This window comes from Brienomyrus brachyistius, chromosome 15, assembly GCF_023856365.1.
Source record: "Brienomyrus brachyistius isolate T26 chromosome 15, BBRACH_0.4, whole genome shotgun sequence".
NCBI classification, from domain to species: domain Eukaryota; kingdom Metazoa; phylum Chordata; class Actinopteri; order Osteoglossiformes; family Mormyridae; genus Brienomyrus; species Brienomyrus brachyistius.
In genome coordinates, this window is record NC_064547.1 from 6,192,037 (window position 1) to 6,219,792 (window position 27,756).

General features: G+C 44.6%; 1 protein-coding gene across 1 annotated transcript; it reads right to left on the reverse strand.

Moving 5' to 3' along the window:
• Positions 1-370: 370 nt before the first annotated feature.
• LOC125708996 (fibroblast growth factor 22-like) lies at positions 371-25,444 on the reverse strand. Its single transcript, XM_048976966.1, has 4 exons — positions 25,424-25,444; positions 24,331-25,147; positions 1,837-1,940; positions 371-581 (listed from the first exon to the last, which is right to left on the reverse strand). The coding sequence occupies exons 2-4, from the start codon at positions 24,695-24,697 to the stop codon at positions 387-389; spliced, it is 666 nt and encodes a 221-aa protein (XP_048832923.1). The 5' UTR covers positions 24,698-25,147; positions 25,424-25,444; the 3' UTR covers positions 371-386.
• Positions 25,445-27,756: the final 2,312 nt, after the last annotated feature.

Below are 27,756 nucleotides of genomic sequence, written 5' to 3' on the forward strand. Positions count from 1 at the left end.
ACAACCTGTATACCCTTCATGTTCTTCAATGCTCCACTCCACTAATTATCCATTTACCGTCTATTTTTACCCTTTATTATAGGGGTTTTTCGTCGTCGCTGAGCTTCACTGTCAATAACAATAGTAGACGAACTATATTTACATAATATTAGCAGCTTCTTTTGGACCTTAAGCTAATGTGGAAGAAAAAAATAATTTATTTTGCCCCCAAATCTCACAAACAAATTTGTATATAAAACCCCTACAAATGTACACATATGGGTAAAGTTTGTAATAATAATATTAATAATAATCATAATGACAGTAACAATCATAATAATGACAATAACAATAATAATAACACTCGTATTAGTTAACGCTAGTAGCTGCTGAGTCTGTAGTTTGAGCTATGAAGGCAACATGGGCAGAAAATGCGTGGATGGGTGTCTCCTTCGCGCCTTGTGACCTCTCCGCGGCTTCCCCCGTCCGTTTAGCGAGACGAACATCTGCCTCCCGCCGTGTTTCCAGCGCAAGGAAGCATACGTGTTGTAGCCGTTTTCCTCAATCCGCTCCTTGAACTTGCAGTTGGAGCTGTATTTCACCTGGAAGGGGGGGGGGTGTTAAAGTTAGATGCGTGACTGATGCTGCGAGATACAGGTGCCAGAGGAGAAGAAAGCAAAGGTTTTGGCAGGAAAGACTGACGGAGGAATCGCAGGCAAACTGACGTATTGATTTAGCGACTCTCATGTAAAAAAAAAAAAAAAAACTTTTTTATTTAGTGCAGTGGTTGCCAGTGCGCTAATAGTATCTCACAGGAAGCCAGTGAATGTTGGAGGGGGGTGAAATGCAATAAGCTATTTAGCTATTTAGATTATTGAATCTATGAAATATATATCCACAATCTCAATACAGTGACAACAAAGTTAATCGTGTTTACCTTACCCTGTCAGGGGTGAGTGTCTTATCAGAACTGACGAATGAATCACAGGCTGATGTCACAGCAGCAAGAGACCATATCCTAACCCTAAATTAGACACTTCAGTCCAATGGACGTGGCTGAGGATCAGTGTGGGATGATGAAAAGCCAACACCGCGATAGCGTGACTCTGTCAATCGTCATTAACGTATTATTCAAAGGGAAAAGTAACAGGTTATTTCCTGATGCCGGACTCATCATCAAGCTATCCTGTTTTCCCCGTACAGCTAAAAAATGAGAGTCTGTAACCAGTCTTATCGTTGCTTAGAGACTGATTTCCAGGAAGAGATTGCTCTCAGAGTTGTAAAACGTCCAGACGCCTGACCAGGGGCGAGCTTGTTATTCGGTGGGAAGGCATTTCTGAACAACAACTGCTAGAAAGCACGCGACGTCTTCCCCATGTCCCTTATCCACCGTGACGGAACGTATCGTTCTTCCGATTGTGGCTTTTTATTATAAGTGCTAAGAGATGTAGGGTGCAGCTCTGTCGAATTCTCACACAACTTTACGGTACAATGCAGGCTTTAGAATTCAACAGTTATTTAATTGCACATAGTGTTTTATACTCATAAGGGTGAAAGCTAAGCACCTCTCACACATTATATATACACATCGCTGTGTTGATACATATTTCCTATATTCGATAAACTTGGGTTTTGATAAGGGTGGCGGTAGCTAAGAAGGTTATTGCATTTCATCTCCCCGTTCATATTCTATCCTTCTATGCTGTACAAGGTCTCACTTTTAGTTCACTACGCTATATGTACACATAGCATGTAAAGGCAGTTTTTCTTTAAGCACGAATAACCCAAATCTCAGATTCACTATTAACAGCTGGAGGTGCAGCTATGCCCCTGCAGCTTGGGGGGGGGTTTACCTACCGATCCGAAGAGTGTCCCTCTTTTTGACATAGCCAGGTAAAGGCCAGTGCTGACGGATTTGATCGCAACGACTCCAACGCTGACAGATCGTATTTCCATGAGACCTGAAACAAAAATGGGACGAGGGCTTAAGAAGACAGTTTCACCATCAAACGACAGCCGATCATAACCACTGGACAAGTCCGTGAACAGGCAGCTTTGTGATTTCCTGAGAGAAAGTTTCAAAGAAAAAAAATGACTTTCTTTTAGAGACCACTGACACTAAGGTCTGGACACTTAGGTGCGACAGAAATCAGGCAACAAGAATGCAGCTAATATATATATTTATATATATATAGGTATAGCTAAAAACCCAAATTAAAAAGCTACTTTTTTTTTTTTGTGAAGGACTATAACTCTGCTTTTAGATTCACACCACCACTCAAACAATACTTCTATTCTGTTGTGAAAAAAGAACAGGCTTTATATTATAGGTACTTTTTCTACAATAAAAAAAATAGATTTTTTAAAATTTGTATAGAGACACTTTACTACATCCACATCAAAAAGTGCAGTCTTTCTTGCCTGCGCCTAAAAGCGGGGTTTCTGTACTCAGAATATGGACTGTCGTGCTATTCCAGGGATCTTTCAGACCTGACAGCCCTTCCTGATGATGTGCAGGTTTGTTTACCTGGAGGCAGAACACAGCGCAAAGGAAAACTCCGCACAGTCTCGCTCACTTGGCCGGCAGCGGAACTGTTGTTGCCGTGCCTCATTCTTTCCTGCAGGCCCTGATTGCGAACCGGTCCCAAATGTGCGGATTCCAGAAAGCCCGGCTTCATTATTGTGACAATAGGCAAAATTGTTCCTCTGATGAGTTATATGCTTATTTATTGCCTTGGAGCTCCAAAGTGAAGGTAAGTGCTTTACATAGCAAGATCTCCCACAGAAAGCCATCTGGCATGACTTGTGGAGCCTTGTTTTCTGAAGGACATTGGTTGTAGAGTCAAGTGGACCTTGAGAAAGCAACAAATTCAGTTTGAAGGGAAATTATTATTTTATTATTATTATTATTATTCGGCAAGCCTGTACTGGATACACAGTTGGAATTAATGGATAGATAATAATAACCATAATAGTACCACCCTGAATGTCACAGCTCTTCTCATAAATAGTTTTCTTGTGCTTTACCGAAAATGGAAATAAGTCTTTCAAATGGAGTGCTTCCCTCGGAGCGCCACAACTGCGCCAAGGTGCTGAGTGAGGCGCGAACAGGACGCCAGTAGGAAATGAAGCAGCAGTCTCGGGCACGAACCCCCGACTCGGAAAGCCCGGCCGGCATGGTGAAGAAACGCAGCTGTTTGCGGTGGCACTGAAGTCGTTTCCGAGCTTGGATGCTGCTGAAATCTGTTTGGGGGCGAAAAACCGAAGGTGTCCCCTCCTCCCCGTCTTCCTCTCTTTTTCATCTTTTCCCTGCTTATTTAGTTGCTGTCTTTCGCTTATTGTAACTGTCTGGCACAAGAAAAGTCACATTTTATTACAGTACAGCTGGCCATTTACTGAACAAACTGTAATTAACATAAGTACTAACTACTTTTTTTATGGGTAAGATTAAGGAAAACTCTTTGGTCATTAGCCTTAATGCTACCTGGTGCATTCTCTCTGTTCGTCTGTCTTCAAAATGTTCATCCTGGTCAGGGTTGGTTGGAGCCTGTTTTAGACAGTTAACGGCACAATTCCTGTGTACACAGGAGAATCAATGCCAGCGCTTCACAGGGCACAAACACTATGGGTAATCTGGAGCTGCTAATTAACCTGACAGTACATCTTTGTAAGAAAACCCACACGACACAGAGCATAGATTCTATCTCCCAGCCCTGGAGATGTAAGGTTGGATGCTAACCACTGGCCCTCCACACCGACCCGATGCATAACCTAATTTTTTAAAGCATCCTTGGACTTTGGAAATGGATTTTGTGAATGAAGTAAAACTCTAGCGTATCACTCTAGCGCGGAAACCAAACAAGTCCCTCATTCCACTCATTCATAAAACGTTATGATCAATATCTAACTCACTCTCTGGATGATTGTTACAGGCTGGTTGCATAAGAGTCATCATGTTGCTTTATTGAGAAGCAGGGCTATTGAAGCTCTGTGTGGAGACAAGGGGTGTTTTTCAATATGCGTACTTGACTGTACTTGTGTTCTTGCGTACCATCATCTTCCATTGCTGAAGACCAGTTTCAATACCAAGAGCAAAAATACAGAGGACAGTAAAAATCCCTGGATTTCCTTCTTCCTCTGTCCCAAATTTCAAGGGTACATCAGTTGCATCCTCGCCAAACAAGACCAATTCCATGATTCACTCCGCCTCAAGTTCAGTCTTGGAAGGCAAGTTAAAGACCAGTCTTACCAAGACTGCAGTTACAATTTTTGTGTTCTTGGTATTGAGAAACATCCAATGTTTGTGATTGGTTGGGTCTGGCGTTCTTAAATCAAAAGCAAACAGATCTCCTATTGTTTTTACTTATTGGTTCCTTTGTTCAATGCATTCAATGGATCTTCTATGTATGTCTGCTACAGTATGGTTCGGATGCCAAGCGCTTAGATCATCATCTTCAGTGGAACGTGGATAGCAGGTAATACAGCTCGCCGAGTGCGTCTCTCTTTTGACGTGCATTGGTAAGTGGGCCCCGTTATTTGTAAGAAATTGGGCATGAAGGTACATTCCAGCTGCACGGTGGACTTTCTGATCTTTATCCTACGGCCACAGGACTCCAATGGCAACACTAGCTATGTTTACAAATACCGGGAGTTCACACCGTGAGCGTGCAAACCACTAATAAGCAATTAAGCTTATCTCGCAACAGACATGTGTCCGTTGTGGTTTTATGGGGGGGGGGGGGGGGGGGTCTGTCAAGTCGAACAAAAACCACCAGGGCCTGTAAGTGTCATTAACCATAATTGTCATGCAATGTAGCTTTGAAGTTTACAGTAAACTGTGCTTCGCGTACAGTAAGTACAGGGAGACATGTGGGTTTTATTCTGCTCGGACATGTGGAGAGGATTAAATATTTTGCCAAACGAAAAATTACCCACTTGTGCCAGAGATGATAGTGTTATATGGTACACATTCTTCTTAAATTGTTGTAGTGGTATTTTCCTTATTAGGCATTCCGATGATCCTGTAATTAGTCCAAACGTTTTTAGAATAAGTTCTTGCATTTCGGAACATTGAAGAGGTCACTGCTATTCACGCAACAGTCATTGAAATAATCAGTCAAGTAATGATTTCAAAGGTTGTCTTCTATATTACAAGATTTTTTAGGCACTGAACGCATTGAATTTTTGCATACAGATGCAGAGAAGACTAAAAGACAACTGGACTAATAAATTAAAACAGAATCGTTAATCAGACATTTTGACCGACTAAATTGTTGGTAGTGTTTTTCTACCTTCTGCTCTTTGATTAAGGAAATTGATAATGAATATACATTTTGCCCTATCCTGTCCTTGGCAAACGCCGGTAGCCTTTGACCTTGTTTTGGCCTAAGCCACGGTGAGGCAGCTATTACACGCAAATCCCACTCTATAGATGTGTAGTCAAGTGTGGACTGACCATTTTCCCATCTTCTATGGGATTTAAAAAAAGCACAGGACAAGTCCTTTGCCTGGTCGTTTTTGTTTTCTTTTTTTTACTCTTTCACTTCTTTCTTTCTCCTTTTTTGGAAGTGAGCCCATCGTCAGATCATTCAGCCTTTCTGACCTTGAGGAAAGCAAAAGGAAGGCGGGGGGGGGGGGGGGAGAGGAGCTTCACAGGCATTCTATTGTCGCGGTCGTGGTACAGGGAGGCCGTGGGGCCAGGGCATGGGGGGGGGGGGGGTGGCGATGGGTTGCAGGCCTGAAGGTGGTTGTAATAAGGATGGGGGGAGGTCAGAAGACTAGGTCACCTCCGATCACCCCCCCCCCTGCCCCCCACTCTCCCAACAGGCTTTGTTACTTACCTGAAAGGCGGAGATACAATTGCAGAACAGAAGGAGACAAGATCTTATTAATGACCGTCCTTGTGCACCTCCCCCCCCCCCCCCCCCCCCCCCATTGCATCACAATTAAGACGAGAAAAAAAAAATGAGTGGGAGACTAAGCTAAGATTTTTTAACCCCCACCCACCCCCCCCCCCCACTCTATTCGTCCTTTTTCTCTCTAGTTTTTAATTTCTCTGCCCACCCCTGCAGCGTCCACCCTGAGTCTGGTCCTTTACCAAGGGGAGGGCTGGGAATGGCTGTGCCCCCACTGGGCGGCAGCTCCTGATTGACATACCTTTTCAATTATTTCACAGTTTGCTCGCCTTTTAAATGGAGAGGCCCTGTTGTTTTTTTTGCTCTAACCCTCCTATTCAAAACACAAGCTTTTCATGTTGGGTCTTTTCTACTGAGGCTAATGGCTGTGACCAGCACCTTTGATCTGATCTGACCCCCTCGGCCTACTCAGACACAGGCGAAGGGTGTGTGTGTGTGTGTGCGTGTGGGTGTGTGCGGCGTGCATCAGCGTGAAAGACAAAACGTGCATCGGTCAAAACTGTTTCAAACATGCTGGACGACTGCCATGAGAACGGGCTCCTTTCTATGCGCACGGGTGTTCACTGAGGACGCAGAAGGCTGGTTTCCCTCGAGTGATGCTGGCACTCACAAATAACAGACACACGCTGGGAACGGGTGCAGAATAATTATGGCAATTATACATAAACAAGTTCACTATCATCTGTCCCATGGATTTTTTGATACACAATAAATGAAGGATATTCAATTTTCCATTGCATTCTGTTTTGAAAATTAAAATGATACTTTATTGCTAACTCCTATGTTGGCTACGGCTCTGACTTTCTTATCATGTACGTACGCGACTGGGCTGAGGATGAGGACTGAAAGGCCTATTTGGCTTCTTAGTTGCTGTTTAATGAGTGTCTAGTGCTTCTTAGAGTTCTAAAGAGCACCCCCCCCCCCCCCCCCCCCGTTTTGTCTGGACTTGGGAAGGCCGGAGCAAGAGAAAGGAAAGCTTAACTCCACATCAGGCACTCCTACCTTGTTTGCCTCTGAAATTTAAGAGGGTCGTAAGGAGGAACACACCAAATCCCCCTTAATCTCCCGCTCTTGCGTATTCGCTCTTCTTAAAAAGCCCTGAAAACACGCAAGTCTTGAGATTTCCTTTTATTTTTTATGTTTTAGCGATTTTAATTTTTTTTTTTATCTCCTGGTTCGGTGTGTTAATTCCTATTTGCCCGCAACCACGTTTGAGGCGGAATTTGCATTGAAGAGTTGAAACGGAGCAGAAAATTATGTCGATGTCATCCTTGACATTTGAGATATTGTTTAAAACTTAAAGATTAGAATCTAATTTGATTTTAATGTTCACTCTGTAACTTGATCGTTAAAATATCCAAGGAGATATGACCTAAGTAAGCTACATGCTAGTAGGAATATTGTTACTGCGTCAGTGTTTAGGCCAGGAACAGGCTTCAGGAGATTTTGAGGAACATGTGGGAATCAAACAGGTATCTTGTCGGGCAACGTGCCATATTTTAATATCACTATTGACACCACAACATTACGAATGGGAAACCTGCAAATAAAGCTTGTTTAATGAGTTTATTAAGATTTCCATATGACTGAATACGGATTTCCAATCTCTAAAAGACAAGTTATGCGTTGTCATTCTCACAAGCAATTTAATTGTTGCCCTGGTTATGTGGAGACTGTCAGGAAACATTTTGAGCAGCTCAGTTATGATGGCAAAATACGCTTAATGGTAAGGACACTGCAATAAGCTAGCCCGATTACGACACTGTTCAGGGAGGTAGAAAGATGATACGAGATAACGCCATGGTCTCGTATTACAGCACACTGGATACTGTAATCCGCTCTAGCGTCACCACTGAATAACACTGTAAGTTTAACTCGTACCGCTTTGTTGTGTTGCGTGTCTGCAAGACGCGACTTTTATCATGAACGAGCTGCAGAAATTGTACCAATAACGACATTTTTGCTACTGAATAATAATGCCTAGTTTACTTGGAGAGGCTGATCATGGATGTTCACCATCTGCAGTGACATAATATGTATTGGCTATATGTGGGGCTTACAGGAAGCCTGGGGATTATGTCACAGGGATGTGATACCGCCTGTAGTTGCTATTTTAATGAGCGGCTGTCGGAAACAGAATACAGCATTAGCGCCCAAATCGACCGTGTTGGGACTAGTGGGGATCACTTACAGGAGTTACTTTACAGGAGTCTGATGGAACGAATTTGCTATATCATAATGGGTCAAGCCATACATGTTCCGTGCCCAGGCGATTGCAGTGCGGTTGATGGTCAGGTCTTTCCGCTGGGATATACATGCAATCCACAGGGCCACTGGTGATGTAGACTCTAATTAATGTGAGGCAGCGGTGAACGGCTTGGAGAAAAGTTCACGAAAGCTTAAATGTGATGATACATGGGGCAACTTTTTGAGCAGTGTTGCCGGGCAACTGCTAACCGGGTGAGACAAAGGGCAACTCATCTGGATCTGGGAAAAGTTGCCCAGTGTCAATCAAAGTTTTTTCAAAAAGAAACTTGTTGCGCAATTTCAATGGGAAAGTGCCCAAGCAATATTGCCCAGTAGCATTGCTCAGGAAGTTGCCCATGGATCATCACCTTAAATCTTACAAGCATCCGCAAGATATATCCATTCCAGTGGAATTATTTCCTGCACTGGGGGCCGAAAAGAGCCATTCCCTTCTGGGTGACTCCCTCTGTCTCAATGCTTTCTTTCCACTTGGCAGGACTGGAAAAGTCTTCAGAGCATAACCTATGGAAAGCATTTTTAATAAATAAATAAATAGAATAAATAACGTATGTGTGATGGCGCCTTCGTTTCCAGCTCATAATTTTCAAAGTACATGTTGCTTTTCCCCGCATGACTACCGTTGATAGACGTTAAAAGGTGGTGCCTGGGGTAGGTCTGGCCACGTCGCACCCTTTCCTTTATGACGTAAGACCGGACCGCCCAGCCGTTACTGCTTTGATGGGTACTCACCAGTAAAATAGGCACTCGAGTCTAATTTACTGCTGTCATCCCGACACAGAAAGGGCTATTCCTCATTGTAATTAATGTTATTATTTTAAGCAAACCAGCTGTTTTGTTTTGTAAAAAAAGAGAAAATTCAAGGGGAGGCCGCATAGCTGTACGGAGTCTGTGAAGTCACATCTGTGAGCCTGGTTCTGCAGGTGTGTGAGGCGCGGACTGCAGGCCCGTCTGCCAGAGACGCCCCAGAAAGTTACATCCCAGTCAAATCTGATGAGAGGGGACCCCCCCCACCCCATCTGTTGGTACAATATACCGGAGCCCAAGGTGATCTTTCGCAAGGGAGTCACTCTGGATTCCCAGTTCACAGTTTGTCCGGTCTTCACCGCAAAGCCTGAGTACCGAAAGTGCTCATGTGTTCCCTCACGTGTGGCCCAGATCGAGGTGGGGGGGGGGGGTCTCATGGAGCAGAGGACACAGCTAGAATACAAAAAAACCTTGGTTGATGCGGCATCTCCCCCGACTCAGATTCCGCCTGTTGTTCCCACATTCCCCCCCCCCCCCTCTCTCCTGCTGATGGGGGCTGATAAGATTATCCTCCAGCAAAGTCCTGGTTTGTCCCTCCGGGCTGTAAGGCATCCCCGCTTGGAGGACAGACACCTCCTCACCCAGGGGCGTAGGAACTGAAGGGGACGGTGGGGGACGTGTACTCGCCAATATTTAATTAGTCTCCATTCAGGCTCCCTATAAATAGACCCTTGCCTTTATATCAGGATTCCCAGAGTTTGCATGTTTTGCTGCTGAAACATACCTTAACCTTTTTGCAAAGTGCACCCCCAGAACTAGAATTAGGGAACCCTGCTTTATATTATTCTGTTGTGTGCCCCCCCTCAATATCAAACTCTCTTTCCAACACCATTGTCCTCACCGTTCCAAGACTCACACTGAGTTTATATCAGCTCTGAAACCCTGACACATATTTACCTTACTCAGCAGATGCTTTTGGCCAATGTTACGTATATGTGAGTTCCAGAGATCAGGGTCAGACAGGGTCCCTGGTGCAGCTGGGGTTACGAACACTAGTGTGGTTTGAACCAACAACCTTCCAGATACAGGAACAGAACCCAAACATAAATTATGAAATTCTATTCAATTTAGAGACTATGTTGCATCATTCAAGATTATATTTTTCATTCCTATAGTTAGATGAGAGATCAAGATGATGTATATTTTCAATACTCGCATTATACCGGCACCCCATGAGGGATGTACCCCAGCTGCATGCCCTGTGCTGCCTGGGACGGGCTCCAGGCTTGCATTATGCTGCAACTGCATTTTCATTAATAATTGTTAGTTAGGTTATAACTAAATAATAACACTTTACGAACAGGGCTGCCAGCATATGCTGTGAAACTACGGTAGACAGCTCAAACTACAGCAGCAGGTCTGATACTCAGACTGGCGAAATACTCTCACATCCCACATCTCCTGCTCTTTATTCATGAACCCCATATAAATGGAGCTAAGTGCTGCACGGTGGTGCATCCCCTTGACCCTAATCCTGACCCTGACCTTAACCATGTTCATGGAATGATACCTACTCACACCAAATCTCCCATCAGCACCTACACTCCGCCTCTCCTTCTACCATCAGAATCATCTGATGATTCCTCCACCACTTGAGAACAGTAGAATTCATGGTTCTCCACAAGAAGCACCTCAGTGGTGGAATGGACTGCCCAGCTATATCTGGCCTGCAGAATCGCTCATCACCTTCGAGAAACATCACAAGACCCGTCTTTTCTGAGAAACACTCCACTAACCTTACAGACAGTCTCCAGGTAACGACTGAAGCGCGTTCCCTTTAAGTCTTTAAGTCAAATTTGTCGGTAAGTTGCAAAATAGCAATACAGTAGATGATATTAATAATATTGAGTAATAATAAATGCATCTACATATGGTACTATACTGTACTTGACCCGACAAACCACTGAAGCCACACAATTTTTTCACCAGTGTCATATACTAGTGCATGTGTTTCTTATTATGAATGATTGTATTTTCATTTGATAGGAGATTTACGGCAGTCCATCTGTAGTTGCAAGTTGTCCGCACGTCATTGCTTGTACTGCCTACTGTACCACTGGCCCAATTATCAGCTTTTTTGATGCTAGGTTCTAAGGTATCTTGTGCGCGCTGCCTGCCATTCGTTGGAAGCTCAGCTAATAGCTGTGTCCCGGTGACGTTTCTGCTGCGGAAATCCAGCCAGGCTCGTGTCTGTTTGGGATCTGCATCGTCAGGGTCAAATTAGCAGAGTGCAGAAACAACATGTCAGGTTTTCACTCTAACTCTCATGCTGTCCTCCAAAGACAAAACCCCAAACATCACTTCAGTATACATTAATTCATAAATTAAATTAAACAGTTCATAAATCATAAAGATCATTTTATGTATATCAACAAAGAACAGTAAATAACTACCAAACAAATATTAGTTTCGTGAGGAGCTTTACCAAATTGCTCTTAATACAGATCAACATTATTAAAGTCATTAAAACACCCTGTGTGTTATTTTTAATGTTTTTTTTTTTAAAGTGAATTAAACACAACTCAGGGGTCGAAATAAGGTTAGATTTGATTACTGAGTCATATTTTGACTCAAACTTGTTTTCCGTACTGGAAAAGAGCGAGCACCCTGTCCATGCTAAGTCTGGCCCGCCATCTGAACACGCTTTATAGAATATTTTACGGCTCATGTGTGCTTGGCATAACACCATCTTTTTAAACGAAAACTATTTCAACAATTTCATAGTCAATAAAGTTTAGTAGTTTTAGCACGCTATCCCGCGAAATCGCACTAAGCTTCCCTTTGCCATCGCACACCACAAGCATCATACTCCTTATCCCACTGGACACAATCTCACTCCGCCCCCCCCCCCCCTCCCCAATTCAGATTTTATCCAGAATGCTAGCTAGATGATGCCGCTCGTTAAAAATAAAATGCCCAAAAGTTGCAGCACATGCAGTGTGATTTTGAAGTAAACATTCGATGCAACGGAAATCCCAGCCGCAGTTGAGGAGCAGGTGCCGGTGTGAGCGACTCACCGAGTACATTGGGGGGGGGTCCTACTGGCCAGCCGGTGTGGCCCCCAGGCCCAGACTCTGTCCTGTTCCGCCTTTGTAAGGCTCTGAAAGGGTGCTTTGGTGGGGGGAGAAAGGGAACTAGCCAGGTCTCTGTAGGCTATTAAGGCAAATTACAGGTATCTAGTTACCTCTGTGGTGTGACCGGCTGGGAGAAGACCACAAGGGGCAAGCGGCAGAGCAAGGGTCACCCGGGGACACCAGAGCCCCTCACTGCCCGCCTCCAGCTTCTCCGCAAAAGCGGCAGGTCAAACACAGAGATCCACCGCATGCATCCATCACTGGCCGACTCCGCCAGCCCCCCCCACGCAATTCCATCTTACATCATATAAAGGGAAAAACAGATGTTTCTAGATATCTACCGAAGAACAAAGCCATCATAGCTAAAAAATGTTTCCCTGAATTACGATATGCTGACAACCAGAGAACAAACTGCGCCAACATGTTCTACATCACAGCAGAAACAAGACGCATCACAGCAAGGGGGCGGAGCGTCCATGATTAGCATTAGTATAGGAAAAATGATCTTTATCATATATATGTGTATGTACAACATATTATACTGGACATACTCTTCATGCTGAAATTTCATACTGAGTTGAGTTTCATATTACGGGGAGCATAACAATATTGCTAGATAAACTGTCTACTGATTGTAAAAGGGAAGTGTTTGATATTTAATCGTAAGCTTGTAAGCAACATAATATCTGTGTAGTCTACCAAATATTTACTATAATGGCAGAAGGCTTGCTAGTTTAATAAACAGTGCCATTTTTGTTTGCTGTGTACTGTACATATTTAGTTGGTTATGAGTGAAATATACTTCTCCCACCGCAAGGATATTTGTAGAATATTTTAGAATAATATTTTTGAATAATTCCCGTGACCATGTAATGATTAATATATAACGATTAATATGGATGGATGGATTTTAGCTGTATATAAGATACCATATGAATCCTTAAACGTCATAAAACATACTGACAAGACAGAAAGAATTAATATTATCAACCGTAATTTAAAAATGTAAAGCCAAAGCTGCAGTCTGTTATAGTCAATGGTATATTCCATTTTCAAAGAGGAAATGTGTCATTAAAGCCTACATTTCCTGTGGTGGTAATGACCAGTCAACTTGTGTTCCTGCCCCTCGACTTTCTACTTAAACCCTAAATGTGGGTCGTCATTTCCATTCTTTGTAAATCAAAGTAAGAAGGTGAATCGACCCAGGGAATGCCGTCCTTTCTGTTCGGAGGAGCGTGGAGAGAGGTCTTCGGGTGGATGGCCTTCCCCGTCCTCTCCTATCCTCTTTCCTAAGTGTTCAGTTTACTTCAGGCCCCTATGCTGGCCTGACCATCTCCAAATGAGGCAAACTTCCGCAGAAGTCTTTCATAACCAACCACCATGCTCAGATAAGAGTCAGTTTCCACAATCAACGTGCATGGAAGGTACTGGAGCCAGAACAATGAATGTGAGATCAGTGCAGCTGATTTACGCACCGTGAGAGAGGACGAAAGAGCAAATACCGTGAAGAATAACACAGTCCTCTGCAGACAAGTCAACTACAAACAGCTGTGACAAACACATCTTTTATCTCAGCAACACAACTTAGAGTTCTTGTCGTAGCTAGCTAACTTGTTAGTGGCAAAATTTAGCATTGTTTTCCCTGAAACTACCAATGTAATATAAATTCTGGACTGTAAAAACATGGCAGCGTTTTGCAAGACATTCCACAAAACCAAGGAATAATGCTGGTCAAGTGCAACGACTCATTTTACAATCTTACCCCAAGTTCCTTCATCCAATAGCTGATTCATCATAATTCAATGTGGCAATGGAACACTAGACAAGTCATATAACCTACTTCAGTCAGACTGTAGTTACATTACCATTAGAACACAAACTCAACAGAAAAATTAAATTAACCCGTTAATTTTTGCATAGCTATAAATGCCCACTAGCTAGGGGGCGCCAGCTGATTTCTGAAGTTTCTAACTTTCTCCTAATAATTCTTCTTAAATATATTAATTTGGATTTGCCTGTTTGATACATCAGTTAAAGATTAAACAGAAGTTAGAGCAAAAATAAATGTCTACATGAACAAATCCTCAGGACACAAGCTGATTGTCACTATGAAGATTCTTCCATTTCAAAAGATGTGCCTGCAATATTTCATTGCTTCTTTAAATTTATTGATATTCAGTTACACACATGTGTGACTGACATTGGAGGAGTTATTTAAGTGTTCTTGCAAAATTATCAACTGAAAATGAATGGTTCACAGTAAATGCCTGATTGGCTGGAGGTGGCTGTTGCGATAAATTTATTGTCAAACATGCGCTTTGAAACAGAGGCTCCATTGATCTGGAGGTGATGAAGGGGCTGGAATTCATGCGAGAAAACATCAGGCGCACCATTGAACGTTATTTATGTGGAATATTTCAGTTTTAACTGTTCAGAAAAATCTGAATATTTTTAGCAGTGGTGACGCTGGAACATAATTTTAAACAGTTTTCTCTCCGTTTAGTTCACGTTCTCTTTAACAGTAGACGAAAACACTAAAATGAGTTTTTAAAATCATTTTCAGTTCAAAGGCCAAAGATAATGTCTGTATGTAAACCAGCATGATCTGACCTTAATATAAGGTTGTTCTAAACAATGCAGAAGCTTCCAGATGGTGGTTTGACACTTAAATATTTAAAAAGCCGGCCCAGGTGTTACATTTGAGAATGAATTTTGGTGTAATTTTGCTCCATCCTCACTCCAGACAGCCGTTACCTGAGAATGCTGTCCCACAATGTCTGGCAATGCCTGACGATTCCCTTATATACCACCAAGGTATATGAGGGGAGCCGTTTGTGACATAACGATAAAATTATTAATATCGTGGGCACGTTCTACTTATTTGTTCCCTAATATTGCGTTTTATTAATCTCTTCGCTTGTTTTAATTAAATGTTTTATTCATTCGTTCCCTCATTTTCCTTAAATTGTGGCCACGTTCGACTAAACCGTTCTCATAATATGTTAAAACATGTCCACCATGTATGCAACTTTTATCATAACGTCTTCAGCGGGCTTCTGTCTTTTCATATAAAAATCATATTAAAATCAACAAAACGATTCAGATATGTAACAGAAAACGTATGATTGTTCGTTTAATTTAATAGGAGTGGCACATAGCGTGACAGAAGTTATTCTAGAGTAACAGATTTCAGGTTGGGCATTACAAGTTAGCGTTCTGTAGGAAAATTCACAGGCAGTTATGTAGACGCCATCATTCGTCACATTAACTGAAATTGCTGTCACATTAACATTGTGACAATGTTGTAAATATTGTATGTTAATATATAAGCTGTATGACTATAAATAAGGTGATATTAGCTATTAACTAATGCCTTGACCCTGTGGTCGACAAGGTGAGAAAGGAGTTTTTCTGAATGTGGGGTGGACACACTGGCATAAAACTAATATTTTATTTTAAATGTGGGGGGGCCCAAACGATTAATTATGTAATGTGAGGGGGACACGTCCCCCTCAGATTTAATGATGGCGACGCCCATGAGTTAATGAAGTGCCTCTTCGGTCGGGAGTCTGTCCACGCCTGTGTGGTAGTTGTGCCCAGGGGGGTCCTCACTTTAATCATGGTGAGGGAGAGCCTCCAGAGTGGGCATCACATCCGTCATAAGCGCGCGCCATCAAAGGGCTCACAGACAGTTACGAGCGGATCCATGGGGCGCTCTTTGAGTCCACCACCCCCCCTCCTCCATTTCCTGCACTTTACTGCTATCAAAAGACAGGCATTACAGTCTGAGACCATTCCCGAGTGCCGCTAAATTGCTCCGAGTCGCATCTGCGGCTGGTTTGCCATCCAGACGCAACCCTGAGTGGAAACAGAACCACAGAAAACCAAAACAGGCTGAGGGGACTCCAACCGCGTGTGCCTTCATCCTTTGTTGCTTGGAGGACAAATCGTACAACCTTAATTGCAACGAAATTAGATAAATCTGAATTCAACCAAATTCTGTCAGGTTAAGGACTGAAAGGCTAACTGAGCTCTGTTAGAGTTGTACTTTTATGAAATTTGTCACATGTCAAAAGCAAGCTGGGCCCCTGTGTTTCATGTCTTAAATGTTGAGTTTCCTCTCGTATTGTCAAGCCGTGCGGCTGCTCTTCAGTGTGGCCCTCAGCGAGTAAAAATCCTATGGAAATCAAACGGAAAATGGAAATGTTAGGCAAGCGCTTAGAGGATGGTTAGGGCTGCAGCCGGGCGGCGTGACGCGGAGCCACGCTGCTGATGTGAAGCCGACGTGTCATTTCCATTATTGAAATCAGACTGGCAGACAGGAAGGTGATGGGCGGCTGGCCAGGCAAATCAAGTGGCTGTCAGGCTTGTCACTCGGTCCACTGGCGTGAGGTTCTGACCCTGACAAAATCCACCGGACACGAGGGGGGCAGCTGGCACTCCCCACACCCCCTTTGTCGTTATGTACAATTATCCAAATGGCGTCTCTGTCAGGAGGCCCCAGTCACTGACCCCGTGTCCTCAGGTGCCTGTCCCTCTTCTGGGTGCTGGGTGTTGGATTCTGGGACGCCTCGTTACGCACCGTCACAGGGACCTGACAGGCACTGCCTTAACAGTATTTCCCCGGAGTCCTCTCTGACGCAAACGTGCGCATCCAAATTCGGAAGTCGTTCTACAATTTCACGTGGAGCCAACATGACCCCCCTCCCCCATGCATTTCCTGTTGGTACAATCACCCCCCCCCCCCCCCAAGGCACTTCCTGCTGGTACAATCCCCTCTCCCCCTCATGTTCTTCTTGTTGGTACAATCCCCTCTTCCCCCCCATGCACTTCTTGGTGGTGCAATCCCCTCTCCCCCATACAGCCCCCAGTCCTATGCCTCTGACCACTCACTCTGCCCTAATTAGAGAGGTGGGTACAGAGCTGCTTGTAGGGGCATTTGGAGTTTGCTGGAAGGTGAGGTCTGCTTCAAATTAGACATCAGGCTATGGACACACGCAACTTTTTCAGTTCACAATGCAGCCCTTCCTCCCGCGAGGGCACCGGCATGAACAGTACAAACGCACAGCGACACGCAGCTTTCATCCTGAACAGTTCACGTAACATGAATGCACAGAGAATCGGACCCATGAGACGGTTCCCACAAGTGTGTCTGAACGGGCTGAGCAGAGCTGTCACAGATACTTTGTAGATAAAGCTCCTCACCATGTTTGGCCAAGGTTTGGTTTCAACAGCCTTGACCAAATCACTCCTCCCCCAAACGTCCACAGTACTCCCACAACATTGGTAAGGACATGTCCATACCGTCCAAAACCAAATCTACGGCCCTTTATCTAGCCTCTTGATATCACCAAAAAACTACGGTAGTAGGAGACTTCAGAAAGCACCATCATTTAACTCATTATTTCCATGTGAGGAAAGGCTGAAATCTCATAACAAAGCAGAACTTCTGCAACATCAGTGATCTGAGGTCATGGTGTAGTCAGGTATCAGGATACTTATCAGCAGTAGCCTGTAATCTCTATCACCGTGCACATGAGACATAGACCTATAAAAATTTGGGATTGTTGCCATGGGAACATGCACTGGATTACCAACAAGGATTTAAATGATTGTTGTTTAGGAGTAAGACAACAATCGGGTGAATCCCGAAACGTGACAGTGACCTTCAAAACGATGATAAAGCCGTGATCGGCTCCTCGGAGAGTACACGCACACATGGCAGACAACAGCCCCCTCGGACGCACATTAGCGTCCGTTTGCATAACACGGACAGCGCGCACCCACTTACAGCACCTACTCATCTGGCTAAATGGACGCCATGGCGATATTCCTGCATTTCTTCACCTTCGTATTTATATATTAACTGGTCCATACAAGCAGCTTTCCTTGGCTTAAAGCCTGGGGATAATTTTATATGAACCCAGTTAACAGCAAAGGGTGGGAAGACCTAGATTTGCCCGTGTCAGACTTTGTGCGCATCATGCACTGGGTTTATTGCTTCCTTTTACGATCCAGCGGAGTCATATCTGATGCTCTGTTGGGTGGGTAATCACCTGTGGGTGCGTCGGCATTCCTGGGGCTGCCACTCTGCTCATTATTCAGCTCGCCAGTCATTCACGCATGTTAGTACTATTTTTATTTTGCTGTTGACTTTATTCAATGCAGCTATCAAATGCTAAACGCTCTACGCTACTTTAAGGAGTAACTGCGATTAGAATTCACTGTACAGCATTAGGGAATCCTTTAGTCTGGGAAACCAAACACTGATTGCATTCGTAGGTATACTTTATATAGTTTTATTTTCCCCTTGTAGGATATGTCCCAAGTCATGCTGTCTGCTTTTATTTGACTGGGAAGATAAAATGATTCATTGAACTGGTCAGTACAGAACCATTTCAAATCTAGCATACAGCCAAGGGTCTGGCTACTGCAAACCTTGTGTAATCAGTGAGTGTATGTCTGGCTTTTTCTGCCCTGCTAGGCTGTTTGAGGCATAGCAGTAAGGCTCCGATGATAGTATTTCCTTTGGCAGTTGGGCCCAAGCTTACCGCCCTGCATGACTAACTCATGTTCCCCCAGCTGATCTAATTATTACTTGTTTTACCTCCCTCGCGCAAACTAATGGTCTCGGCAAAAAAAGCAGCAGTAACAACTAAAGGCTTCTTATTAGGGCAAGTAGATAAAAATCTCACCTTAACATGCAAAAAAGGTCCTGGTGTGAGGAAATCACTGATGCCAAGAGAGAATGTCTTTCACCTTAGTATCGCCTAATAACTTATAATTCATGCATTTGTCGCTTTTATGTACAACTGTGCACCATGCAGGTAGCGGCAACTAAATAATAGATTACGAATCGATACATTTAGCCTGACGTTGTCGGCATGGCCTTTACGGCCCCCTAGAACTGATTCCGTTTTTGTCAAAAGCTCCTTTTGTGGCCTTGTGATCGGCCTCCCCGGCACGAACGTGAATGGGTTCAGTATCGTTTACCACGCTTTTGAAAGGAGGCCTCATTACGGAGCTTGTGTAGCGAGCCGCTAGACACGTCCCTCTTTGGAACTCAGACGCACGGGACAAAAACGGGGAATGGGCTCTTGGAGACAAAGTCAGACTCAATAAACCTACTACTGAACCCCGTAAATAAGAATAAAGGGGGCAAAGAAAGGCTTGGGACCAGACTCTAGCTGTTAGCCACTAATTGCTACACTTCTTGCCATTCATGATATCAAACTCTGGTGCTAAAGGCCAGGGAGGTTAGACTAATTAGAATCTTGCTGGCACACTTCCCCTGCCCTGCCGAATCCCAGAATTCCCAGGGTGTGTGTGTGTGCATTTTATTTTATTTTTTTTCTACAACTCAATGCCAGGGAACAGCTGGCAAGGGATCAATTTTCATTGTTTTCCATTAGGTCCGGAGCTGTGTCCCCCTGTTCGGAAGGATTTAAAAGGCAGCATTCGTGGGATTTCCTCCCCCTGCTGGCACGATCGCCTGACGAAGACCCCTTTGCTTGGGGCTTCTATTACTAAACCTTACATAAGACCTAATGAGCCGCAGGAAACAGTCCAGGCCTCCTGTTCTCATGTCGTTCCAGGCCCAAGCCATGTGGCTAAGCCTGTTGCATCAGTGTCGGTTCCTACCTGTCTATCCTTCAGCCAATCATTTTCTTCATCTTATGCTCCATGCTGCTGGCATTAGCTCTTCAGCCAATCATTTTCTTCATCTTATGCTCCATGCTGCTGGCATTAGCTCTTCAGCCAATCATTTCCTTCATCTTATGCTCCATGCTGCTGGCATTAGCTCTTCGGTCCAAACGTTTGCTCAGAGTTCTAACTGCGAGTTTTAAGATTCTTATGGTCCTTAGGGCTACGAGATTGAATTGCAGCATCTACAGTACTGCGCAAAAGTCTTAGGCAGTTAAAGAAAATGATTTTTAAATGGTCATCATGTTGGTGTAGAACTGTGATACTACGTCTGTCAAGATGTGTCAAAACATTGCCTAAAGTCACCCCAGTATTTACACATATATTTTTTGACTGGACCACCAGCATACCATGTTTAGCTAATCAATACCTCAATGAGTCATTTAATTAATTAATCGATCAGTCAATCAATCCCCTGAGGAGAGGTTTGGGAACTGAAGCGGTGTTCATCTAGACATCCAACAAGATAACTTTACTCAATAACTTTTTGGAGAACAGAAGAAAGTTGTGTTAATTTTTATTGGGCTACTGTTAATTTGCATGTATTATAATATTACATAGTTTTTTCCCTATGCAACTATATACTTACAACCTAGAAAAATAGGCTTAAACATTTTCTTTGACTGCATCAGACTTTTGCACAGTGCTGTAGACAGCTGACGTTTGCAAAGCAGCCAAAGTTATTTATGCTTCTAGAAACTTGGAGTACAGATTTACACCTGCATCCGTCAGAACAGAAAAATGGAGAGACTTAGAAAATGTGGAACAACTGAGCAGGGATCGTGAACCATAACGATCTCAGCCACGAGGCCCGTTTTCTGTGCTTGCCGCTACTATCAACTTCACTGCTTTAAACATGTTTGGGCAACAGTGCACCTGTGAGAAGCACTGGAAAGGTAGCTGTTGAGCTATCTATTTACTCTGTGTGCTGACCTTCCCTGCTGATTTTCCAGAGAGACGGTTGCCCTTTTCAATAAATAAATATACAACTGTTTTATTTTCCTTGCATATTCCAAAGCGGTGGACCATTTTCTTCCCATGGGTGTCATCCAAGCTAAACAAGCATATGAAATCACCGAACAAAACTCATACATCCAGCGCAGGCAAGCAAAACTCGGTAAACATGACACAAGCAGCCATAAATACTGGACAAATTAAGCAGGGGGGAAAAAAGTGCTCTGGCATCCGGCTGGGTGGCAATATTTTAATGCAAATGACTTCTCCGATCGTACTGCTCGCATGACCTTATTTCCGCAGGTTGCATGTCGTGTCAGTGCCTGGGTGCCAGTGAGGCTTTTGATGTGTGGAGCCACACACACACACCCATAAATTCAACAGTGTGTCCTTTTCAAAGTGAGATGTAAAAGGCGCGTGTACTGGACAGCTCTGCCTGTAATATTTCACGACACCCCAGGAAAAATCAGATGGAAAACAACCTTTTCCGAGTGTAATCATTATAGATGGATTTTGAGTCGGACTCAGTCTGGCCAAGGTGTGTGGGGGGGGGGGGGGGGCGCAGCACAAATCATTATGTTGTTATTTTCCCAGTGGCAGTTTCATTACCCCGTAATAAGGTGGCGTGACCCCTCCCAGGGTGGTGGGCCTGAAGACAGCGTGTAATTAAGGGAGCACGACCTGTGACCCCAGAGAGGATATGATGTCGCAGGGGTGGTGCGTGGATTTCCAGGTTAGGACTCTGCTCTCCTGATCGGAAGGTCACCGGTTCAAATCCCTGGGTTTGAGAATTATTTTACTATCGGGCCTCTGAGCGAGGCCCCTAACTCCCAATTGCTCCAGGGGCAACTATGTCAATTGGATAAAATGATTCACTAAATAAAGGATGCATGTCTCATTTTATGATGCATTTCAGGTTTTACATTTAATATTAACAACTTAGTCATTTTCCATTCATCTACTTCTGCTAGAACGGCCCCAAAAACGTTACATTTGAACAATTCCGTGTTACACATGAAACAATCAACCAGACAAGACTAAAAGATCACACAGCAGTATCTCACGCCGAGTAAGAGTGTTGTGTCACAAAGCGCTCGAGCTGCATGGCACACACACACACACACACACACACATACACACACACACACACACACATACCCATCATCAACTATGCATGACCTGCCGCTTCTGCCCGGCCTAGTAACGGAGCGTGGTAAGGAGCTGGGGGGAGGTGCCGTGCCGGACAAAACCTAACGTCGTTCCGTGGTACGATTTCATGGGCGAAATCAGTGCTGCCACTCTGGTATCATCGATTAGCTCTGTGACACTGACATCTTTTAATTTCCTCTGTACTATCCAATATGGCCGCTGATTCTCCACACCGCCCTTTAGGAAATTTGAGAAAGCCTGTTTTACTGTATATTTGGGTTACCGTCTCCATGTCCTTTGCACTGAGCTCACCTTCCCCGTTACCCCTCCCACTCATCCCGGCCATGGGCCCCGCCGTGCGCTGGCTCTCTCCCTCAGCGCCTCCAGACATCGACCCGCTGGGATTGATACAATATTTTCCAGAGTCAATTAGCAAGGGCCCGTTGACTAATTTTTACTGTTTTTACACCTGAAGGGGTTGGAAGTTGGAAGTGCGGGCTGGAAAAAGTGGGCAGGGTTAGGGCAGTGTGCAGGGGCAGGGGTAGGGGCAAGAGAAGGGACAGGAACAGCACAGGAGGGGTGACTTCAGCCACCAGGTCCAAGCAGGCAAATGTCCAGCTTGGGGGTATATGAGGGTGGGTGAGTGTGTATGGGGTGTGTGACTGTGCGTGTATTTGAGTGTGCGTGAGAAGGAAGGAGTAAGCGAGGACTCTGCGAATGTTCGAATGCCGCTCCACTGTCGTTCCCACACGCACCCGCTCACACGCCATGACCCAGGTCTCCGGCTAGCCCAATACACGGAATCATCACAGCGTGGCTCTGACGGCATCGTGCAGCAACGCATTTCACGAACCAACCGAGCCCTACACTGAAGAAAAAGGATGATAAAATGCAAATGTGTTACTTCTTCAGGCCTCCTGTGGCCTGGCACTGCTGTCTATCTGTTAGTGACTCGGCATTAAAAATTTACCACTTGTTAACCTTGCTGTCAAATCTATTATGCAATGACAGTATCAATATTAATGGAAGAGGGCAACTCTAAAAGAAAATACATTGCAATTAACTTTGCAATTGGATAGATCTCAAACTGGACACAAAATTTAACACACAAATACAAAGGGGGGGTAAACCATTGTGACCAAAGAGCTCAGCCCCGAGCCCCGGATGCGTGCCTTATAAGGCCGATAAGCATCTTTTGCAACACTGTGCATGATGTCTATATTTCCACTGCAGTAAATGAAGAGCTAGCAGCTGCACTGCATGTACACATGTATGGCCACAACAGTCTGAGACACGAAATTATCTAAATTACCAAAGTTTAGCACATTACAGCACCGTCCGCACGGGAAAAAAAAACACATTAGAGTCCCACCTGATTCCCAAATTCATTCTCTCTGGTTCGTTTAGGATAAGATGACCCCGTGTGTGCGTTAAGTTTTTTTTTTTTTTTCCACTCAAGTTGTCAACAGCGTCATGTCCTTTGTCTAGAAATAGGAACAATGACACCGCTGACAGCATCCTGTTGAAGAACCGTGACTCAGGGGTCAGAGTTTGCTCCGTAACGCCGGCCGCGTGCGTGCACGTCACCCAGCTGAGAGAATCCTGTCATCTAAATGACAGCGAGTGGCTACCCAGCCGAAAGACATGCGCCATGCTGAAAATGAAAAATAATAACCAAGTAATGAGTGCTGGCGTATCACTCTGCAGTCCAGCAGTCATCTAAGAGCGATAGGAACAGCCCGGTAACATGTAAAGCAAAAGTACGTGCCAGACCCTAAGCTGAGCTTATTCCCAGTTTAATATTTCTACTGCGGTACAGGGTCAAGAACAGCACCAGATGGTAAGGACATTGCCCTCAGGGAGGTGTGCAGCCGTATTAGTGAAGGCATTTCTGGGCTGATTTATCAGCCGGCTGTAAACGTACGGGCATCGGCAAACTCAAAAAGTCTCCGGCTGCAGGTGATAAATGAGTTTGCACAGTCTGGTTTTTAAACCTCGTCCATTAGAGTTTGAGACTTTCAGTTAGATTTTCATAAGCAAATTTCCCAAACTGGAAAGTTCTCCAGGACAGCATAAAATACAGTCATAAGCATCTGTATTTTAAACAGAATAAGTATGAAATATGAACTGAAATGAGCGGATGCTACATCACTTGAAAGACGTTCCGTTCGGTCTTGACAAGTTAATCCCCGTGAAACCGAAGCCTTGTCCCCCAAACTGGCGTGGGATGTCTTTGCTCAGCCCTGTGGTTAGAAGCAGTGCTTCATTCCCCCATGGGGTGTTCTGCCCTGCCACCGACGGTTTCCTCGTGGAGCATGCCGGCAGAACGTGCGATGGGTTGGCACAGTCAACGCCAATAAAATGCCAAGGTCCAGATAAGAGGAAACATCTTTAAACCCTGCCCGTCTAATCAACCACCGCCCCCCCCCCCCCCCCCCCCCCCCCATCCCGCCACGCCAGGATCGGCAGTCCCAGCGACTTACTGTCGGCGTAGTTTTTGCGTCGAGTCCCATCCACCTTGCCCGTCTTGTCGATGCACAGGAAGAACTTGTTGGCGGAATAGAGTCTTCGCAGCCGCACGTCACCCTCCAGGTGGTTGTAGCTGCGGGTGTGGCGCTCTAGCGTCCAGGAGCAGTTTGTACCCCCCGCCAGCCCCGGCAGAGTCTCATGGCCCGTTCCCCCTTGACCCCCTAGGGGACACTCTCCCAGGACGGTCCCGGCCACCAGGAGCAATGTGAAGCATGCCAAGCAGAAGGAGGTCGTCCCAGGGAAAAAGCGTCCAGCGGAGGGGACGGCGTCCAGGACCAAGTCAGGACAGAGACGGACAACGGGGGGCGTCCATTTGCACATGATGCGTCAGGCTCCCACGATGCACTTTGCACACGCAGAGGACATGCTGCTGGTCTGGCTGATTCTGATGTAGAGATCTGTGGGATGAACTGCGGCCGGCGAGAAGAAAGCAGAACTTGTCCACCCTGGAGTAGAGGAGGAAACTTTCAACTTCAGCTTCAAGTCTTCCTGCAAGTTTTGCCAAAAGTTGCCCCTTTTGCAACGAACCAGTTTAGTTCTTTGGAAAAAGGTTATTTGTCTTTTTTATTTTATTGCTTTATTTCTTCTTGGGGATGATTGTTTTTTGTAATTCCAGTGCAGCACCAATGTCTCAGTCGTCCTAAATGTCCGGCCGGTGATCACGTCAGTACCCCCCTCCGGCTGCCGAAATGTCTCCTCTTCTCTGATGTTCACCTTGTGGGACTCGCTCGCCAGCTGTGCTGAGCCTGGACCGGGTGTCTGTCTCGCTGTCTGAATGAAAGTTGAATGAAAAGTGAGTGAGCAGGTGATTGTGTGTCTACGGATGGAGGTGTGTCTGTGTGTGTGTGGCTGTGTATCTGTGTGTGGTGTATGCGTGTGCGTTTGAGTGTGTGTGAGTTCAGGCTAGACACAGAGAGGAGAGAGAGAGAGAGAGAGAGAGAGAGAGAGAGAGAGAAAGAGTAGAGCGACAGAGAGAGAGAGAGGAGAGACAGGGAGAAACAGTCAACATGCGCGTAAATTCTTGTGTGTGGCAATGAAATGGCTTACAAGTTGCCCGCGTCCTCTCTCCAGTGTCTTTGAGGTGTCTTTGCCTGGCCTTATGTTATATCCTGAGCAGGGCAGGGCCTTAGCAGACTTGAAAAGAGATGGGCGGGGCCTGAATCATTCATAATTATTTTAAATAAATAAAGAATGGAGCCGTTCTCCAGCGCTGCAGCCCCGTGCGACTCTCCCAATTATTTTCTGAAGTCTGCTGTTCCTTTATTGTCGCCCGAATACATCATTAATCAGTTCCAGTGCTTCACAAAGTGTTTGCTGTTTAAGAAAACAGGAACGCACAATCCAGCAGGTCTAGCTCACACGGGTCGGCTTATACGGCAACAGTCGGAGGCTTTTTGACATAGCAAATAGGAAAGCAGTTTGGCAGGGCGTACTGAGTGCTGACACCTGTATCACGCGACACTGGATACGCTTGAGTAAGTGGAAGGCTCTCTTACATTTTTAATTCATGTATTTACAAAGCACAGTTAATACACTCTGCCTTCAAGTGGCCGTCTGACCGTTTTTTTTAATACACGGCAATATACCCCATCAATGGGCATTTCCTCTGCCTTTTTCTGTCTAGACACTCCTCTCCATAAACCTGTTTGCACTAAATCACTACCATCTCTGTCCAGGCAGACAGAAGGGCAGCTCTCTGCACAAACAGTCAAGCCTGAATACTCTATATTACGCAATAAATGTGAGATGGCAACCGCAATTTTGTCTTTCTAGAGAAAAAATAAGCTTCATAGTTGTAAATTGTGACTCCTGATTTTGTTTAACATAGTCAGATGAATTGAGATGTGTCTCTTTTTCAGGGATATGCACCATCTACTGGGATTAGTGAATAAGTTCTTAATTTACTTGTGATTGCAAAGGTAACTGAGTAAAACACGAACACTCCTCTGCCCCATTCATAGCTGGACCTGCGGAAACATTGCCTGTTTAACTTAACGCTGGTTCCTTCTCTCCTTAAAGTGGACCGAACTTTTACGCAGCCAGAATAGGACACGCCGTGCTGTCATTTGAACTCCAGGGCTCACAGCAAGTGCATTTATTTCTATATTTAGACATTCTGTATATTCTTTTTCTTCTTTTCTATTCTATTCATTGCCATCTGAAATTAACTGTTGTCATGTAAAATGTGTAATAATACATGTTGGAACTAGAAGAACGAAGAACCGTAAGACATACCTGTAAAGAGGATGTATTAATAAGGTGTCTTTACAAGTGCAACGGAATGGTGCAATGGTGTTATAATGCATTAGTAATAAGGTGGTATTATAATTGTCAATTATACTGAAAAATGAAAAATCCTGCTATAGGTGCTATAGGAACATCAGTTTTCTGCAAGTGTACAACACAGAACATGGTGATGTCAAAGTTGTAATGTCTTTAAAAATGCAGTGTAACAGATAAAACTGTTGTGATGAAAAGGTCCTTATTCAGAATGAAATATAAAGTTGCCGTCCCTGAATCCATCCCCGTCCCTGAATCCATCCCCGTCCCTGACTCCATCCCTGTCCCCATCCCTGAATCCATCCCCATCCCTGACCCTGATCCAGTCCCTGTCCCTGTTTCCAGCCGGGGCTCCCATTACATCCACCAGTTCCTCTGTCTCTGCAATAATCCATAGCTACAATCACACACAATTAAATAAGCGTGGTGTCCATCCCCTCCGAAGGCCACCAAAACAGTTCCTACACTACCGTCTGCATGACCCTGCCACGCCGCATGCTGAAAGTAAAGCCCAACCAGTGACTGGGTAAGCTGCAGGACAACTGCAAGCTGCCATCCATTTACTGGACCATCTTACAGGGAGCTCCTTAATTATTCAGTGGTAGCGCATTCAACTGAGTGAGTGAAGGCACGCCATGTGGAAAAACACTCTACGGCGGGTCAGGTATCTCTCAGCGCCTGTTCCTGCTGACTTGGGCACAATTAATCCATGGCAACTGATTACGGAGAGAGAAAAATATTCTTAAAGACAGGTTTACTGTTCAGGGGACTCTGTTGGGGTAAATATTTATATTTTTGTGTAGAAAGCTTCCTATATAGTATGTAATTCAGGTTTAATATCTATGTATAGTAAATTTGGTTGAAGCTGGGGATCTCTCTGGAATGAAACAATGGCACTCTCTCCAGATTTAAAAGCACCCCCCCCCCCAAGTGTCTGTAAGGTGTGCTGTGAGCTGAGAAATCTCTGCATTGGAGCAGCAGAGGAGGATGTTCACAGGCAGAAGGAACCTAATCTTTCCCAGCAGGCTTCCAAGCGGCCTGTAAGTGTATGAATGGAGATAATATCTCTGTAATGAGGCCTGTTTTGTACCATCAAAGTC

Coding starts and splice junctions, on each gene's coding strand:
- LOC125708996 (XM_048976966.1), bottom strand. CDS start 24,697: ATGTGCAAATGGACGCCCCCCGTTGTCCGTCTCTGTCCTGACTTGGTC. Junction 1,941..24,330: donor ACGCAAAAACTACGCCGACA/GTAAGTCGCTGG, acceptor TTTTTGTTTCAG/GTCTCATGGAAATACGATCT. Junction 582..1,836: donor GAGGGACACTCTTCGGATCG/GTAGGTAAACCC, acceptor CCCCCCTTCCAG/GTGAAATACAGCTCCAACTG.